Source organism: Corvus hawaiiensis, chromosome 6, assembly GCF_020740725.1.
Source record: "Corvus hawaiiensis isolate bCorHaw1 chromosome 6, bCorHaw1.pri.cur, whole genome shotgun sequence".
In the NCBI taxonomy this organism is placed as follows: domain Eukaryota; kingdom Metazoa; phylum Chordata; class Aves; order Passeriformes; family Corvidae; genus Corvus; species Corvus hawaiiensis.
In genome coordinates this window covers 26,198,591-26,216,079 of record NC_063218.1, presented here as the reverse complement: position 1 = coordinate 26,216,079, position 17,489 = coordinate 26,198,591, and the positions used below count along the sequence as shown (strand labels likewise).

The 17,489-nt window shown below is 40.6% G+C and overlaps 1 protein-coding gene across 1 annotated transcript; it reads right to left on the bottom strand.

Moving 5' to 3' along the window:
- Nucleotides 1-10,035: 10,035 nt before the first annotated feature.
- SPTSSA (serine palmitoyltransferase small subunit A) lies at nt 10,036-14,297 on the bottom strand. The gene is made up of 2 exons (XM_048307136.1): nt 14,132-14,297; nt 10,036-11,305 (listed from the first exon to the last, which is right to left on the bottom strand). The coding sequence occupies exons 1-2, from the start codon at nt 14,232-14,234 to the stop codon at nt 11,202-11,204; spliced, it is 207 nt and encodes a 68-aa protein (XP_048163093.1). The 5' UTR covers nt 14,235-14,297; the 3' UTR covers nt 10,036-11,201.
- Nucleotides 14,298-17,489: the final 3,192 nt, after the last annotated feature.

Here is a 17,489-nt window from a genome sequence, read left to right as displayed (position 1 = left end):
AACAAGAAGAGTCACTAAATTATTGTCTGCTGCTACAATCTGTATACCCTACAGTACCGTTTTCTCTGTCCCTGCTCAGTTTCTTTTAGGAAAAAGGGGGGACTTTCAGCAGTGAGCATCACAAAACCACCAAAGGTTTCTGTGGAATTTTTTGGCTTTTCAAGTTTTGATGACAATCTGATGATTTTCCCAGCCTCAGTACACAAAGCTCTGCTCTCCATTTCAGAGAATGGAGAACCAGCCATATCAACATGGGAAGGGAGCACAGAAGGACACAGCCCTGCGGATGGTGATAACAGAAATTATTTCTGACATGGAAGGTAGAGGAACATGAGGAAGCCTTGCTAGATCTGGTGCTAACATGTAAGGAGGGATCACCTGGGAAAGCAAAAGTGACAGCAACCAAGGAATGATAGACTGACTGATCCTTTGGAAGGTTGAGTAAAAGGAATTAAGAAAATTACCTTCAATACAAGGTACATTTAAAGAAAGATGCCTGTTACAAACTCATATTCTGTATTTAGGAAATTTTTTAAAAATCAAACATAAAGGAGGAATTAGGGTGCCAGTTCCTCAAAGAAATTACACCAACGCTCTTTATTCACCTCCGATAAAAACAGGGAAATACACAGAAAACGATCTAGGTCTTAGTTAAAGATGAATGTAAAAGAATAGTAGGAGTGCCTAGAGACAAAATCAGGAATGGTAAGACAAAGTGAGATGCAACTAAGAAGGAACATTAACATATACACTCTGGCAGCTAGAAGAATAGGAAATTTAGCTTAGGAATTCAAAAAAGAAAAATATTAAAAAATTACACAAGTCCACAACACTTAATGTCAAAGTCCCCAATAAGAACAATAGGTTATGATAACTTGGCCATCCTTTTTCATATTGGTAGAGCATGATGTTGTCTGTTCTAGGATAATAATAAAAACCCAGAGGAAGTGTTGGTAGTCATCCTGAGGAACTCATGGGCAGTTTCTAGAAGGCAGAAGATCTACAGCACCTCTAACAAGGGGAGAAAAAAAAGAGGAGCAGAAAATTAAAAACCTGTCATGTTCAATTACCAGAAAACTACTGGAATAAATCATACCATCTGTAAACCCACCAAAGGTACTAAAGCAGATGAATGGTAGGGAACAAATCATACCAAACCAATCTACTTTCCTTCCACAAGAGACCAACAGGCCTTGTGGACAAGGAAAAAGAAATCAATGTCAAAGCTCACTTTCAGTAAAGGCCTTTGACATTACCCAGTATGACAAACTTGTAAGTAAGTAAGCTGCAGAAGCAAAGGTTAGATCAAACCACCATAGGATGCCTGCAAAAGTCATCAGACACTATTCCTAAGGGGTAATTATCTGTGGTTCCCTTTCAAAAAAGGAAAATGCATTGAGGTGGATATTTCATGGATAACTGCACCACTTCGGCTTCATTCAGTGCTTTCACTAATAATTTGGACAATAGAATAAACAACCTTATTAAATCTGCACATGAGAAAGTAGGGAGAACTGCAAGTACACTGGATGGCAAACAATTCAACATAAACAAACTGGAAAGCAGTTGGGAAAAGGAAAAAGGACACAAACCAAGCAGGAATTAATGTCAAGCACTGTATTTTCATAATAACTCCCAAATTAATGACTTTGGGACAGGAAATGGCTGGCAAGGTAACAGCTATTAAGAGGAAGGGAAGGCAGCAGATACCAAACAAAACACAAGTCAATGTAATGCCATTGTGAAAAGAGAAACATTGGACAGGGATGTATGAACAGGATTATTTCATGTGGTTTTCAGGATACAATTTGTCTACTTCACTTGGCACTGAGAAGGCCTCAGATGAAGTAATATCCAGTTTCAGAAAGTATCTGAGGCAATTTATCTTATGGAAGATTATTAATTCCCTCCCTTGTCCCTCCTGCCTTGAAGTATATAAAAACTTGTTGCAAAAGATCACCCATCTTTGCACATGGTAGACAAGACAGGTAGCAATAAGCTTAAGGAAAAGCAGGATTATGGTTAGAAATAAGGAAAATCATTATAACTGGAAGGGTAGTAACCCCACCCCACAAGAGATTACCTGGTTTGTTTCTTTATTTGCACAAGCATATGACACATACAAAAGCATCATGAAAAGACACATAGGGACAAGAACAATCAGACCACTTTTTAGGTTCCAAAACTATAGAAGACCCCACTGATCATGAAAATAGACTCCCTTCTCTTCAAAACCATGCACTGCATTTTTCTGTGCTAGCAGTCCCCAAAATTAATCTCTAATTGGAACAGAGCTCTGCAAAAGCACACAGCTGGGAGCAGCTGGGGAATCAGCCACTTGCAGATAGACAGGTGCCATTTGCTTTTCACTAGTGTAAACTCCACAGGTCACTTGACAGCACGCTTGTTAAGGAGTAATTCTTGCAGGGTTGTCATTTGCTGATGGCTTTGGGAGGTTGTTTTGACTAGAAACCTTAGACTTACAGCTCATTAGAAGCATAGCAGTTGTTTGATGTTTTTAATCCAGTTGACATCCTGGCTTGTTATACCGGTACATCAAGATGGTATGACAAACAGGCTAATTAAATGGAGAGCAGGGATTATTTTCACAAGCTTCACCCCACACTGTAGAGGTGAGGTGTAATTCCTGGAGTGCTGACATTCAAAATGAGTGACTGAATTTAGTCCTGTGGTTGCCAGGAGAATTGCAGGGATCAGGTAAAGGTGCCCTGAGGTATATCAACTGAGTTGCCAATGGAAAAATCTGTCTCATTCCCAGAATGAAATTTTCAATCAGGTGTAAAGAAAAATTGGAAGCCAATGTACTTGAGGCCAAACTAACCTGGACACATGCTAAGAGGGATGCTACAGTCTCCTTGATACTCTCCTAAATTTACTTGGATGTGAAAGCAGTGACTGGAAGCTGGGTTTCCCCCAAGTGAGTGACCTGCATTTTAGCTACCTAAGTAAAGCTGACATTAACTTCAGCTAGAAAGGGTAACCGCATCCCATACCCATTAGACTGGACACAGAGATGGGAGGAATTCAGTTACAGGGATCCTCATTTTTGCCAAGATCTCTGAGACCTTATAGTCCAAAGAAGCTAAAAATCAGCTCTAGCAAGAAGAAAAGCTCTCTCTCTTTTCAGCTACTGCAAAAGGACAAAAAATAAAGGGCTACTCTCTGACAGAACGCATCTAAGTGGCATTTTTAAAGTGTTCTGACCCCTACAATAAAAAAGTTCTTTACAGGGTACTTTTTTTCTTGCTAAGGAAGATCCAGGGCTGGGAGACAACAGAGCATTCCTTTTTAACAATTCTTAACCACATATCATTCGGGAATTCACAAAAGAACATTAATAGCAATTCTATAATAATCAAAAGGAAAGAAAAAATTACTCCATAAATACTTACTGCAAAACAAGCTTGTTTTCCCTGGTTTACAGTTTGGGGCCTTTCATGAGAAGAACAAGCCCCCAGAAATAAGCCATTTTCAAGTTCCACACGGAAAAGCCTCAAACTGAATCAGTGGAAATTAGATTCTTCTTCTTGTTCTCTTCCAGAAACAATACTATACAGAAAATGAGAGGAAATATTTTGATTTCTTAACAGCAGAGTCATTCAAGACTCAAATACAAAAGTCCTCAAATATGAGTAAGGATGAATCAATGTTTAAGCCCAGAAGACAACTCAGGACACATATTCCAAGGCAAAAATAATAACAAAGTACAGGGCAAGTCCATGAGACACCTGTTCTAAAAACAGAGATCATTAAAAGGTAAATAACTCTGCTCAGCTTGCAAGCTGTTCAGTTTTACAGGAAACATACTTGCAAAATATTGCAGCAGATGCCTCTCTTGATTTTTTTTTCTCATTTCAAGCTCAGAAAATAGTTTGTTCTGTTGGTTTCAGTCTTACTAACTGTAATGTTTTATTGACTAAAAATAGCATAGAGGGAAATGCAGTGTTGCTGCAAAGATCATCTTGGAATCATGTCACCACTGTCATCTCAGCACCTTCCCTATATTTTCACTCTGTCATCCTATGAGTTTCTAACACTTTGGATTCTGTATCATTCTCCTAATGCCTACTGCTTCAGTTGCTGTTATGATCCATGTAAATTTTTTTCTCACACTCCTTCACCTGACTTCTTCCTTGGTCTTTAAAGAACAATAGAAAAGCTGTTTCAAAGGTGCTTCCTGAGATCACCTAGTCCAGCCTCCCACTAAAAGCAGGACTAACACCAACACTAGTTCGAATCAGGTTAGTCATGGCTTTGTCCAGAGAAGTCTTGAAAACCTTCAAGGAGAAAGGTTTCACAACTGCTGTAGGAACCCTGTTCCTAACTCCTAACTATACAGTCTCTTCTGGATAGTTTCTTACCATCCTTCTGGAATCAAAGAGCACAAAACCAGACACAGTATTGCAGTAGCTGCTTCAGCAGCATGATGAGGACAATAATTTCCCTCCATTTGGTGGCCACATTCTCCTTCCATAGGCTGGCATCCAGGCTGCCATATTCATATTGTGAATTCACTGTTGGCTAACATTCAGCACATAACACTGATTCCCAGGATCTCTCTCAGCAAAGCTGAGAGTTTTGCACTTCTTGTCAAACAGCGTGAAGTTTCTGTCAGCCAAATTCTGAACCCAGGCTCTATCTTCCAGCATATTAATTCTCTTCCCCATAGAGGAACATTGTCTAATAATTAGGGTCAGCTATGAAGATACTGAACATCAGCCCCAGTATCACCTTACAGGGTACTCCACTTTTAGCCACTCCACAAATTAACATTGAGCAACTGATGAGAGTACAGTGATCCATCCAGTTCAAGCCACCAACCAGCCCATTCGCTTTACTCATAGTTCCTCTGGTCCACATGCAAACACTGGGCGAGAATGTGTCAGAAGCCATTCTAAAGTCAACTTATGAGAATATCCACCACTGCCCCAACTGACATAACAAGTATTCAAGCTTATAAGGCCATCTGGTTGTCTAACCAATGCTTTTACACATCTCCTTTATAGCCTGTCCTTACTTACTTCCACTTCTTTTTTGGTCTTCTAGTTCACTAGAACTTATTCTTGTCTTGCTTATATAAGTAAGCCTTTTTTAAAAAAAATAAAAAAATAATTCACCTGCACAGGCCAGACATCTGAGCAAAGCCTCAACACAGCATCACAACTGTTACTTTCCAAGTCTTGTTTTTCTTTGTTAGTGTAATTTAGTGCTTTACCTTAGTTACTCCAGTCTCCAACTGTCAAAACACACCTGGTAACTCCGCAGGTGAAATAAAATGGACATGGATGGATTTCGGTTTCTCTTATCCCTGTTACCTCTTATGTCTACTGTCCTGTCTAGGCCTGAAACTATTTAAGAAAGCATCCAGTGGTTGAAACCAGTCTAACACACAAGGCAAAGGGTTCATCAGTAGTTTTATGGAGAGTTCCAACGTTGCTGAAATGTCAGACAAAAGAGGGTTTTCCAGCAAGACTGCTTCTTGAAGCAGGTAAAGACATCCAAATCATTGGTATACCCCATATATATATGGGATACATAATATGTTGGCTTCAAAAGGAATGAATATCACCATCATCTATCAAATTAGAGATTACCAATCAGTGTAGCACCTGCTCCCCAGACTGCAGTCACCAGGCAAAGGAGGAACAAAAGACCTGAACTACACTTGTCACTCTTCTAAACAAGCCTTATGATTTTACAAAAGGCACAAGACAGAACATTTGTGCTCACATGTGCACATGACATTGAGCAGAGGTAGTATGGAAACCCAATATGTCATGCGGATACCTAACAGCTGTCTGCTTCACACCACGCAGCACAAAGCACAGACCAGAGCTGGCATGCTTTACTTCAACTTCTTCATGATTCCTCACTAACACTTGAAATTTTTTCAATGTAAGCATAGCTTAATATAACTCTCTTTTCAATGAAATGCAGAGAAGTGGCACAAGTCCTTCTGCAGGGTACTTCTGATCTCAGCATTAGGCACCATCACATAGTGCAGGCACACCCTGCAGCTGTGTCCTGACCCAGAAAGCCTCACACCCACAGATGTTGTCTCTTATTCTCTGGGTACAGATAGCCCCTTGATCCGTTTCCAGTGAAGTCCACCTTTCCATTTGATTAGAAAACCAAGAGTTCAGCAGTCCCTCTTTGTGGTCTAAGACAAACAGACTGCACATTTCATCCTCAGTCACGCTGAGCTGAGCACTACTTTTTTGACCAACCTACTGAAATACTCTACAACACAGAAGGGGTTTTGAAAATTTTTTTCTTTTAAACAAGTGTAACAATGAAACATACCCCACTTCATATAATCACCACCCAATTCTATCCTGAGTTTGGGAACTATTTGCTAACTCTGATTAAAATTCAGGAAGTATTACCTAAGCAAGCATATAAACTTCTGGGCTTCTGGGATGTGGCACAGGAGGCTTTCTCTCAAAAATGCTTACTTTGAGGTGGTGATATAAGACAAGCACAATAATAAGCTGTCAGTAGTCTGGCACCTAGATACTAACTAGATATTCAAATTAAGAGTGCATGCATGCCTCAGATGAACTGATAGGACAATCCTATTATTCCAGCAAAAATATTATTCAGAGACATCTTCCAGAATTTTGTAACCTTACCAGTGTGTATTAAATAGCAACACAGAGCAAAGTGTTCTGAGGCATTCATTTCTTCCTTTTTGAAGTATCTGCAGCAAAAACATCTTGAAGGAAGAGAGGACAACAGCCAATTACAGAAGTGGGAAAGAACATAAACCTTGGCGACAAGATTTTTGGTTTAAATTCCAATGTAATCATAACTACTTGCCTTTTCTGCCTCAGTAGACACAAACAAATTTCACAGAAAAGACAAATAATATCAATCATTGCCATGACAATTTTTTTCCCAAAGAAGTTGTTTTGGGGGTTTTGTAGTGCATCTCTTGTCATTGTAAAATCTGGGCCTGAGACATGCTATCTCAAATTGCAGAGAACACAAAATGCAAGACATGCTGAGACAACTCCACCTGCAGATACAGGCATAAATACAAACCAGATACATCAGACATGATTATCAAGGTGTTGATCACCTATTAGTTCCAACTATGTGACAGATCTTTTACTTTAGAAATTGGAGTGTTTGACTCAGGTTTATATCAAGGCCTGTTCAACTCTTGTCCAGCTAAACTCTCAGGGAAAGTTCTTCATAAGTTCTTAGTATTCAATCATGCAATGCTAGTTAAGATGGATTGAGGATCTAGTGGTGATGCACTGAAGGTTATGAAAAGCGGAGGAGTTTCTGCCCAAATCCCACACTGGAATCTAGATCAGACCTAGAGTTTCATCTCTCTCCATTACAAGGAGAGGGCAGATCCAGCTCTGGACTATGATGCCAAATTTTCTTCTTAAATCATCACTACACAAAAGGCAGAAAAGGCAGCAGCTATTTGATGACAGCTGTTTAAGGCTGACCTAGCAGATCAAATAGAGAAACAATGCATAAAAGTTTTGATTTCCTTTTGTCTGGGGGGGGGGGGGGAGGGGGGGAAGGATAAAAGCACCACACTGGTATCAGGAAAACATGTCAGCAAGAGGGGAAAAACTGTCTTCCTATGAAAGCAGTCATAGAAAACATGAGCAAATAAGCACGTGCAAGGAACTTCTGGCACTGAAAACCTTTATTGGGGTGCCAATTCCAGACTCCACTGCTCTGGTATTTTAGAGGATGGCTGCTCTGTCCACAGCTTTGTGCACAGCCCATGGTACCCAATCTCTTCAAGTTGTGTCTCTTCACCCCAATATAACCTTTATTTGTGTTAGTCAACAGCAAGTACCCCTTCTTCAGCATTTATAATGCACACTTCATTTCTTCACCTGAATGGAAAATGGCAATGCTTCACACCACACCAGCTGGAGCCAATCTGCAGTAACACAATGCCCATCTATCACACAATATTTCTCTTTACAGTGCTATGCTCCTTTCACACCTATTTATTTTTAATATTGATGGATACACAAATATATTTATTGCAAAATTTTGTCAAGGAAGTCTCACTTCAAGATTCTCTGGTGTTCTCCTTCATAGGGTTGTTAAGAAACCAGAAAAGAAACCCCACAGCCTCTGTCTCCAAACTAATTGCTATGTAATAATTTTTTACAAGAAATAAACTGTATTTATATATATATATACACACACACACATTTAAAGACCAGAGTATGTGCGTACATATGTACATAAAAAGATAAAACTGATTCAAGCCATACATACACCACACAGGTCCTGGATCTGTTTCTGGCTCCAGCCTGACATCCTGCAATACAATGCCTGTTTTGGTTAGAGCAGCTCCTTCTGCAAAGGTTTTTAATAAATAATTCCACAGTACCCAGCCCTGGAGGCAGCCAAGGAGCCTCTGCAGAGCTGGCTCTGGGAGCCCCAGGGCCTCCAGCACAGCAAGTCACCCCAGCTCAGTCTGCCTGGCAGGAACTGGAATTATCCGTTCTGCTATATGACACACCTAATGCATTTTTAAATGCTTATTTCTAAAGATACAATCTAAACCCCAAGAGTTATTACTATTAAAAGATTAACATACAGCCACTTGGCAGGTCTCTCAGGCCATTTTTTTTTCTCATTTCTCACAAATGTTTTTTTCCAATTTCATCTAAATTACTAATGCCTCAATTGTTATCAACATGTTTGAACAAAAGCATAATTGACCAGCTGCCTTCAAATGATATTTGAAGCACCTTCGACCTCCAGCTTGCAGAGAAAAAGCTTATGGTTCTATCATAGAGGACATGATCCCCCAACTAATAAGACAATAAGGCAGATTGCAGTGGGAAAACAACTTGGTAGCCTTATGATTCATTTATTATGATTCAAATGTAATGATTACTTAAATCCCTACCAATACCCTTACTTTAAAAAAGAAAGCTCTGCTTTGTAATAATCACCACTTGAACCATCTCTTCACTAGCTCAACCTTAACAAAATGACACACAGCAAAAACTTTCTTCTAGAAATTTAAACTTTAGTAACACATCATATTTTATTAATGAAAGTACTCCATCTTTCACAAAGTATTCAGAATCTAAAAAGAACTATCCAAGACTATAAGATTCTTGATTTATACTAAAAGAAATACTGAAAAAGACTACTCAAATTAGGAAATTGAATTCAAGTATGGTATCAATCAAGCCTACATAACACAAATAATTGGAAATTAGTGGTTACTCTTTTTTTCCTCAACAAAAAGCAGACAGCTAATAAAAGTCAGTATATCAAAGCCCTTTTATAAAACCTTTCACAATTAAAAATCATGCTTAACATTCCTAATGCCACCACACTGAAGGGATTTTCTCACCCTCATACAAATAACATATCTACTGCTGAGAAAGAGGTTATCAATCATGGTAGTAGTTTGCAAAGAAACATCACAATCAAGTATCAATTTAATCCACAGAGAGACTGGACTTATGCTATGTTACTTCCAAAAGAGTACATTAACTTATCATTATCTCCATATATACACTTAAAACGCTCACATACAACTCTGGATACATTTAAATAAAACCACAATAAAACACCACCAAAAAAAATAACAAAAAACACAATCCCAAAAACCTACCCATGTTTTGTCGGCCAGTTATTAATAAGTGAAAGCACTGAATTAGAGGGAGACTCCTACCAACTTCAGGTTCATCTAAGAAGTTTAAGGCTCACTGTTTTTAGTTCCCAAAACAACAACAGGGTTTTTAATCAAATACATATGAAGTTTTTAAATACAGGGAAAAACACTCTCTTCTCATGAATACACCTTTGAGAAAATTAAATAGAAGACAATATCTCTATAGATACTGGACATCTACAATTTCTGATGTCAACAGACGTTGCATAAAAGACATAACAGTACCTATTATTACTGGACCATTAAAATCACAGTTCTTTGGTCAAGTATCACTTTTGGAAAGTTCTGAGAAAAGCAAGCAGCACTCGGAAACACATTTAACTTCTCCAGGAAAGTTCTGCATCAAAGCTCTGCTTTTTAACTTTTATTTTTTAAACAACAACAACAAAAAAATTGTCCACTTAGGAAAGTTAAGTTGTCACCATCTTACATTTCAGAATACAAAACTGAAAAAAATCCCTATTAAAAAAAAGACAGGACTTCAGCCAAATATTCAGCTACTTATTGCTGTAATTGTAACTCAAGTCCATTGAAACCCCTATGTTTTGGTCATTTGTAGCGAAAACATGTTTGGAACACTAGCAGCAATAGAAAACCCCTTGAAAACCTAGACATAGTTAAACTGTTGAGTGAAAATCAGCAGAAACCATAGCTATTGGAACATAATAAAGCATCCTGTAAAAGTACAATTAAATTGGTAGCTAGAAAAACAGGGTTGATTTAAAGTGCTATCCCAAAGCCTTATGTGGGCCAATACCAGTAAAGGAAAGTCTGTTTCTCCTCCCACCCAGATAGAGCCCAGAACCACAGCACTACTTCAAACATAACGAATGCAGTCTTCACTCTGCTTGAATGCCTCATTTCCCCCTCCCTCCTCCAACAGGTAGAATACAGAAACTTGAAATAACTGCCAATTCCAAATTTAGGTGATATGCACAAATATACTGTTGAACAAAGTTTGGACAGCAAACAGTACACCTGAGTTCAGTCATACAAACTAACTTTTGTAAATAGCATTAGACTAATATATCCATGTCTCTAATATGAATCTAGATGTATTTTCTTACAAAAAGCATTAATAGAAATATCCAGGCAAATACATACCATACAATAGCAAAAGCTTTAAGCCCCATTTAATAAGATGACTTTCTGATTAAAAATAGAAGGCAATTAAGATTTACTCAAAATTACAATTAAGAAAAGCTTTCACAGTGCAATATTGAAACTGTCACAAAGTTAAGAAAATACTGATATCAAAGTACAATCACAATGTTAAAGTAGACAAAACTACTATACAAGGGCGTATCTTGTAAAATTAAAGGGAATGAACACAACACGGGAGACATCTCACGTCCCTGCTCTACATATCTCATTTCCTAGTCTTCAGAGTCATAATTGTGTCTTTCGGACATCAGTAGAAATCTTGTTAAAACTAAGAGGTTCATTCTTCTTTGTAGACCAGATTTCAAAGCCCAGTTACTTCTTGAAAATACGTTCTTCATCACTGCACAATTTCAAAGTAGTGCAATATTGCCATGATGTGCTGAGGCATGAACACATAGCCTGTGTACAGTGCCATTCCAACAATGGAAACTAACATGGAATCTGAATTACAGTTGAGGAAAAAAGCACTTGAAACAGAAACCGCACAGGACATCACAAACTATAGCATTAAAATTTTAGTGGTTACTATCTTATAACATCATGTTTCTGAAACAACAAGATCAACTGTATTCGGCAATTATAAGCCACAGAAGAACCTAATGAACACTGAAAACCAGAATGCCAGTAGAAGCAATCAGCTGAATTGCAAAGGATGCCTTGCAAGTTATCCACTGCCTTGTCAGTGACACAAGAGGACAGGCCAGAGCATGGGAAGTGTGAGGGAGAACAGAAAGCGGGCACTGAGAAAATACACGTTTTCACATTCATCTTCTTAGATGTTGAGCAAGTCTTGCTGAAGCCAGCCCCATTAAGCCAAGCAGAAAAAAGTCAACCACCACAAAAATCCAAAACAAAACAAAACTACAATAATATGAGTATTTACTGAAAAAGTAGTTTACTTACTCAGTAAATTACTTTAGAAGTAAATCAGTATTTACTGAACAATACCATTCTTATTTGTGGATGACCTCCTTTTTAAGCAGACAGCATTGGATGTTTTCTAACTACTTCACTCACAAAGCCTCAGAGCATCAGCATAGCTTTGACTCAAGGTGTGTAGTTAAACGCAGTCATTAGTACTTTACTATAGCAGATTACAATGCAAAATAAACTTCACATGACGCTATCAGCTAAAAAGTCTTCAGATGACCACTTTATTAGTTGAACTCCTAACAGGGAACTTCTGTAAAACTTATATAGAGAACTGAGACAATAGCTTATAAAGTATATGTACAGCTGTATTTTTGTCAAGCTCTAGGGGCTCTTGAAGCTTTATCTAAACAAATTCCGGCATCAGATTACTGAAAGATTATGGTTTCAAAAAGCTTAAGGTTTCAGAAATTCGGAAGTACTCAAAATTAATAAAAAACTGTTGATTTCGTCCAACTACCTGCAGAGATTCAGTAAACTTAGCCAGAAACACTATAAAACACACTGGAGATTAACAAGCATGATAAGACAGACAGCAGTACTCGGTTTCCACAGGTGAAACCAGAGGAGCTGTGCACGCTCTGCGCTTTCCTGAAATCAAGTCTCCACAGCACAAGCATAACAAGCGCTCTATGACCGACTCACCCACGGCAGAGCAGAGGTATGAGGTGTGCCTTTTAGAGCTGCTTGGTGTATTTATAGTCCCAAAAGATTATACAGCAAGAGATACTAAAATGAAGGTCAACTCATAAATCCACGTTTCCCTATCAGTGCTCACTTCTGATACCGGAGCACAGGCAGCAGCATGACACGCAGCACAGCCACACACCATTAGTTCCCAAGGCCACTGTGTCTGCACTGCATCCATACAGCACCTGGCAGACATGGCCCACCTACAGCCAAAGCATCCACTTTGAGGACAAAAAACATTTTTGGTGATCTGAGATCAGAAGTGATACATGTGCCACTCCTTACATTTGTACACTATGTGGCAATTACAATATGAGCATTTTATGAAAGTAAACATGTACACACTTTCATTTACTTAAATATTTTGCACAAGGCAAAAAGGAAAAAAAATAATCATGATTAATATAATTGCAGGGAAAACAAAAATTAGGTTTCCTCAATAACACAGGCATGGCATAAAAGGAAGAACGTATGTTAACAAGGAATACAACAGAAGAACCCCTACCTGAACAATTGTGCACAGTAAGTCTATAAAAACATAGTATTTCTCTTTTCCAGTCATCTCCATTTCTACTGACTTGGCACAGGAAAAATAAAATGACTGACCACAGCACTGTAACTTGGGCAACCACTTTTATGCAACAAATATGAGTTTCTTTACAAAACTGAGCAGAATCTCAGCAAAAGCAGATTCTTGCTACTGCTTATACCCTTCTCTATGTTAATGTTTCAATTAATTTCTCTATCCGCCTCTCAGCATTAACTGGAGATGTCTCAGGGTCATTCGTACTGAGACATCATTTTAAGTCAAGATCAAAACAGTCACACTTCAGAGAAAAATACTTGCAATGCCATAGCAATACTTAAGAAAACGCACTGCCTGTAAAAAAGGGCCAGGTAAAGAAGAAAACCTATAAATAGTATTTATACAGATGCCTTTACATGAGCATCTATCAAGTTCTTCCACTCTGAAACAGCCAAGCAAATTTACCAGCTCGAGGATTAAATACCCATGTAATAAAAGCTATGTGACAAAGCAGCATGAAACCCTAGGCTTCCCAGGTTTTGCAGCGTGCACATTTACTTTCCTCTAGGCAAAAATACAAAAGAAATCATTAAAGACACTTATCCTTAACAGAAAGCTCTGGATTTCAGTGCAAGAGACAGAACTACCACAACTGTAGAGATAAAAACTTATACCGGAGGAGAAACGGACTAGGCTGCCAGGCGCCCGGACACGGCATGCGAAAACAGCAGAGTGAGGCTTATTCCCAGCTCGGGCAGCATGTAAGTTTGGAAGGGTGAGGAGCTGAGTCCCCGCCAGCAAGGTGGGGCCAAGCCTCGGTCCCAAGCGGACACCGCCGCCCCTCTGGCCGCGCTCGGCGCCTCAGGCCGGCTCGGCTCGGCTCCCCTCCCGGCCCGACTCTCCTCCACCCCCAGCAAGCCCCGCCGGCGGCAGCGCCCTCAGCACGACCACGGCCCGGGCGCTCCCCGAGCCCCGCGCAGGGCCGGCGGAGCCGCCACACCCGCCCGGAGGCCTTGGGGCAGCCCCGGAGCCACCGCCGGACACAGCACGGCAAGGAAGGGGGAGAGCCCCCGGCCCCGCACAAATCCCCCCCCCGCCAGGCCCGGGCGGCAGAAGGATACTGAAGACGGTGCGCTCCCAGGGCTCCAGCATGTAGAGCGCGGTGACCAGCAGGTACTGGTAGTACAGCCACGACATCTGCTTCCACGCCGAGCCCAGCGCCATGGCGCTCCCCCGCCCGCCAGCGGCCCCGCGCCGGGCCCAGGCCGAGCAGAGACGGGGGCGGTGCAGCCGGGACCGCCCTCCCCCAGCCCCGCCCTGTGCTCGGGCGGCCGCGGCCACCGGCAAGGAGGCGCCGCGGCCTGTGGGGTCGGCGCGGAGTGCTCCGGGCGCTCCCAGAGCCGGGGAGCACGGTGGGGGCACACACCGCTTCCCCGGCCCTCCCCGCTGAACGCCGACATCGGGCCCGAGCTGATTAAATTATACGGCTGACCTGAACATGGTAACCTCCCGGCCCGAGTCACACCGAGGAGATGGTGCTGCAACCTACTTTCTCTCATCCTGTTTAATCTAAATTGACGTTCTGGGAATCACGGAAGAGTCAAAGCCTGTGCTTGGCAGGGCCTAAGGGAGGCATGTTAAAAATTATCTGCACGAGTCTTCAGTTTCGTTCAATTGTCGGAGGGTAAAACCTACCTAAAAACGTGCCTCGGATAAATGCGACCTTAAGATCGGCCAGCTCTGGCGAGATTAATCCATATGAATAGGAAAAACAAAGAAGTGATAAGTCAACTGTTTACTGTGACTGTTCCTAACTTTGCACTACCCTAAGGCACTCGGAGACAGAAACCAGAGGGTGTGGGACACCCCTGCCCTGACTGCTATTTGGCCTAAGAGAAATTCCCAGAGACTGGTTTGGAACTTGGTGATTAGGAAGGCCCTTGGCAGTTTATGCTGACACTCTAGAAGACAGGTGTTGAAAGCCCGCTGGAAGGGGATGTACACAATCATCAGGCCTTAAATGAGCAGAGCATGTGTTGCAACTTCCAGGCACTGGGGCCAGGCCACTGGTCCAGACCACACATTCCAAGTGTGCACAGCATAGATTAGGAACTGGAATTGACCCACTATACTTACTCTGCTTAGTAAATCAATTTGCAGTTATGTCACTGAGCAATGTGGTTCTGTCCTTGTAGCCATCCCACCCCTACCTTCACCTGTTCTATTTATCCAATGAAAAATAAGGAAATACAACCACAGGAGAATGCACATATGAGTTACTTATACAGCTGCAAAATACAACCACAGGACCAGGAGATAACTGTGAAAAAGAAAAGCAGCTGGCAAAACTTAAGACCGTACGATTTTGTGTACTATTTCAGGAATCTGAAATGGGATTTAATTCACCTTGAAGACATTTAGACACACCTTATCTCTGCAGTTTTATTTCAACACAAGGGGAAATGAGAGCATTCAGTTAACACTCCTACACAATGCCTACGGGAGCTGTTGCCACTCTCCAAGTCTGCTGTTACTTGTTGCAGTTGCTGTTGGAGGAGTGCCGTGTTGGTATTGCTGCTTGAGCACATGGTAGTAATCACGAAAGGCGCCTTTCTGTATAAACATGTCCAAAGTTCAAGGACAAATGGGGTATTCAGCACAAGTAAAGCATTACTCCCATTCAAAGCTGCAAGAACATTATCAACATGGAGCAAACAGGTCCAGTCCTCTCTGTTCCTGTGATTCCTAACAAGACGCTGTGCAATTCAAGTGGTAAGGCAAGCAAAATGCTTGCAGCAGCAAGAAAGGACCTGGGATGAGAGGAAAGGTAATGCCTAGAGGCATGCCAGCTTCAAAATGTACTACATCTGTCCTAACCTACCAGGTAGGCAGCCCCTTTTTTGGTATGGTGAATACTCATCAGAGTTTTTTTGCTAGTTAGCCCCTTAAGGAAATGGACATTATTCCTCTATAGTTTCCCTTCCTTCACCAGCTCCATTGTACCCCCGCTTACGGACTGTCATCACGTAACTGATTTTTGTGATACCACCTGCATTGACACTTGAGCCCGTGAACTACATTCTCACGTGCTCATGTTTCCAGCAGGTCAGTGCAAACATCCTTAACCTGACACTACACACAGCCTTTGTGTTTCACCTGGAATGTGAAGAGAGCTAAATTGAGGCCAGCATGCTCTAGAGCACAGACCATACTCCCTATTACATGTGCTCCTCCACAGTTCTACCAAGAAACAGTTCTTGATACATTCAAAATTTCCTGTATACACCTCTTGACTCGTGGCACACAGTAAGAATTTATCCCACTTCTGATGATCCCACAGCTGATACTGCAAGTTAGATACTTCACTAATGAGTCTGAATGTAGGTAGCAATGATGAGATTGAAATCTTGTCTCATGCATACCCCAAGCCTCAGAACCAATAGAGCTCCATTTTGTTCATAGGTTGCATATGCAGAGGAAGGCACATCATACTGACCAACCACGTGTTCAGCAGCTGCATCAACAGTTCTCTACTTCATTAGGCAGAGGCTAAGTTTCTGCTGATTTGATAATAGTAATTCAGTACTTTTCTCATGTAATCCTGACAGAAGAACCAGGATGTTTATTTCTTCCTAATCTCATGTAACAGCATAGAATGAGTATGTGTGGATTAGTAAAATACCACACCAGGGACTACAAAAGGTAACAAAAGAGTTAGAAGGTTTTATTATAATCTAAGGCACAAAAGATGCTATTCAGGTTCCTATCTCCTAAGTTCAAATATTTCTGACAATTCCTCAAAGCACATATAACTAGTTACTCCCAGTACTATTACGAGAAAAAACACAAAGATGAGATTTTTTTTTTTCCAGACAGACCCTTGTTCAAAGTAGAGTGAAAAAAAATCAGGCTATAAAGAGATGTTAATTACTAATAAAAAACAAGAGTTCACCTCTTGGGCACACACCTGAATGGAGACCGGGAAAATCCAGTATTAAAAATACAGTGGCTTCATAAACATAAATACCAAGTAGCAGAAGCTCTTTGTGCTTCCATAAAGAAGCTGTAAATCTACTAAAGAAACAGAAAAAGCATACAAACTAGTTCTATGGTAATAGATCTGACTGTAAATTTCTTCTTAAAATGTGTCATCATAAGGAAAAAGGACAATAAAGTCCAGTACTTTCTTCATATACATATTTACATGTACAACATTTAGCTGTATTGCTGGGCATTAATATGTTGATTTACACGATCAGTGGCAGAACACTCCATGCCAGCAAAATCAATGTAAACTCATCTTCCACTCTGTATAAAGGAAAGTTTCAATTTTTGGAGAGCTTAATGAACCAAAAATCCAAATATCATTACAATCTATCAGTGTCCTGGTTTTGGCTGGGATGGAGTTCATATTCTTGTCAGTAGCTTGGATTTAGTATGAGAATAATGTTCTCATGAACACCCTGATGTTTTGGTTGT

What these genes read in the sequence shown, in the direction of transcription:
- SPTSSA (XM_048307136.1), bottom strand. Translation starts at nt 14,234, where the DNA reads ATGGCGCTGGGCTCGGCGTGGAAGCAGATGTCGTGGCTGTACTACCAG. An exon ending in CTGGGAGCGCACCGTCTTCA is followed by an intron (nt 11,306 to 14,131) that starts GTATCCTTCTGC and finishes ACTGTAATTCAG; the next exon opens with ATTCCATGTTAGTTTCCATT.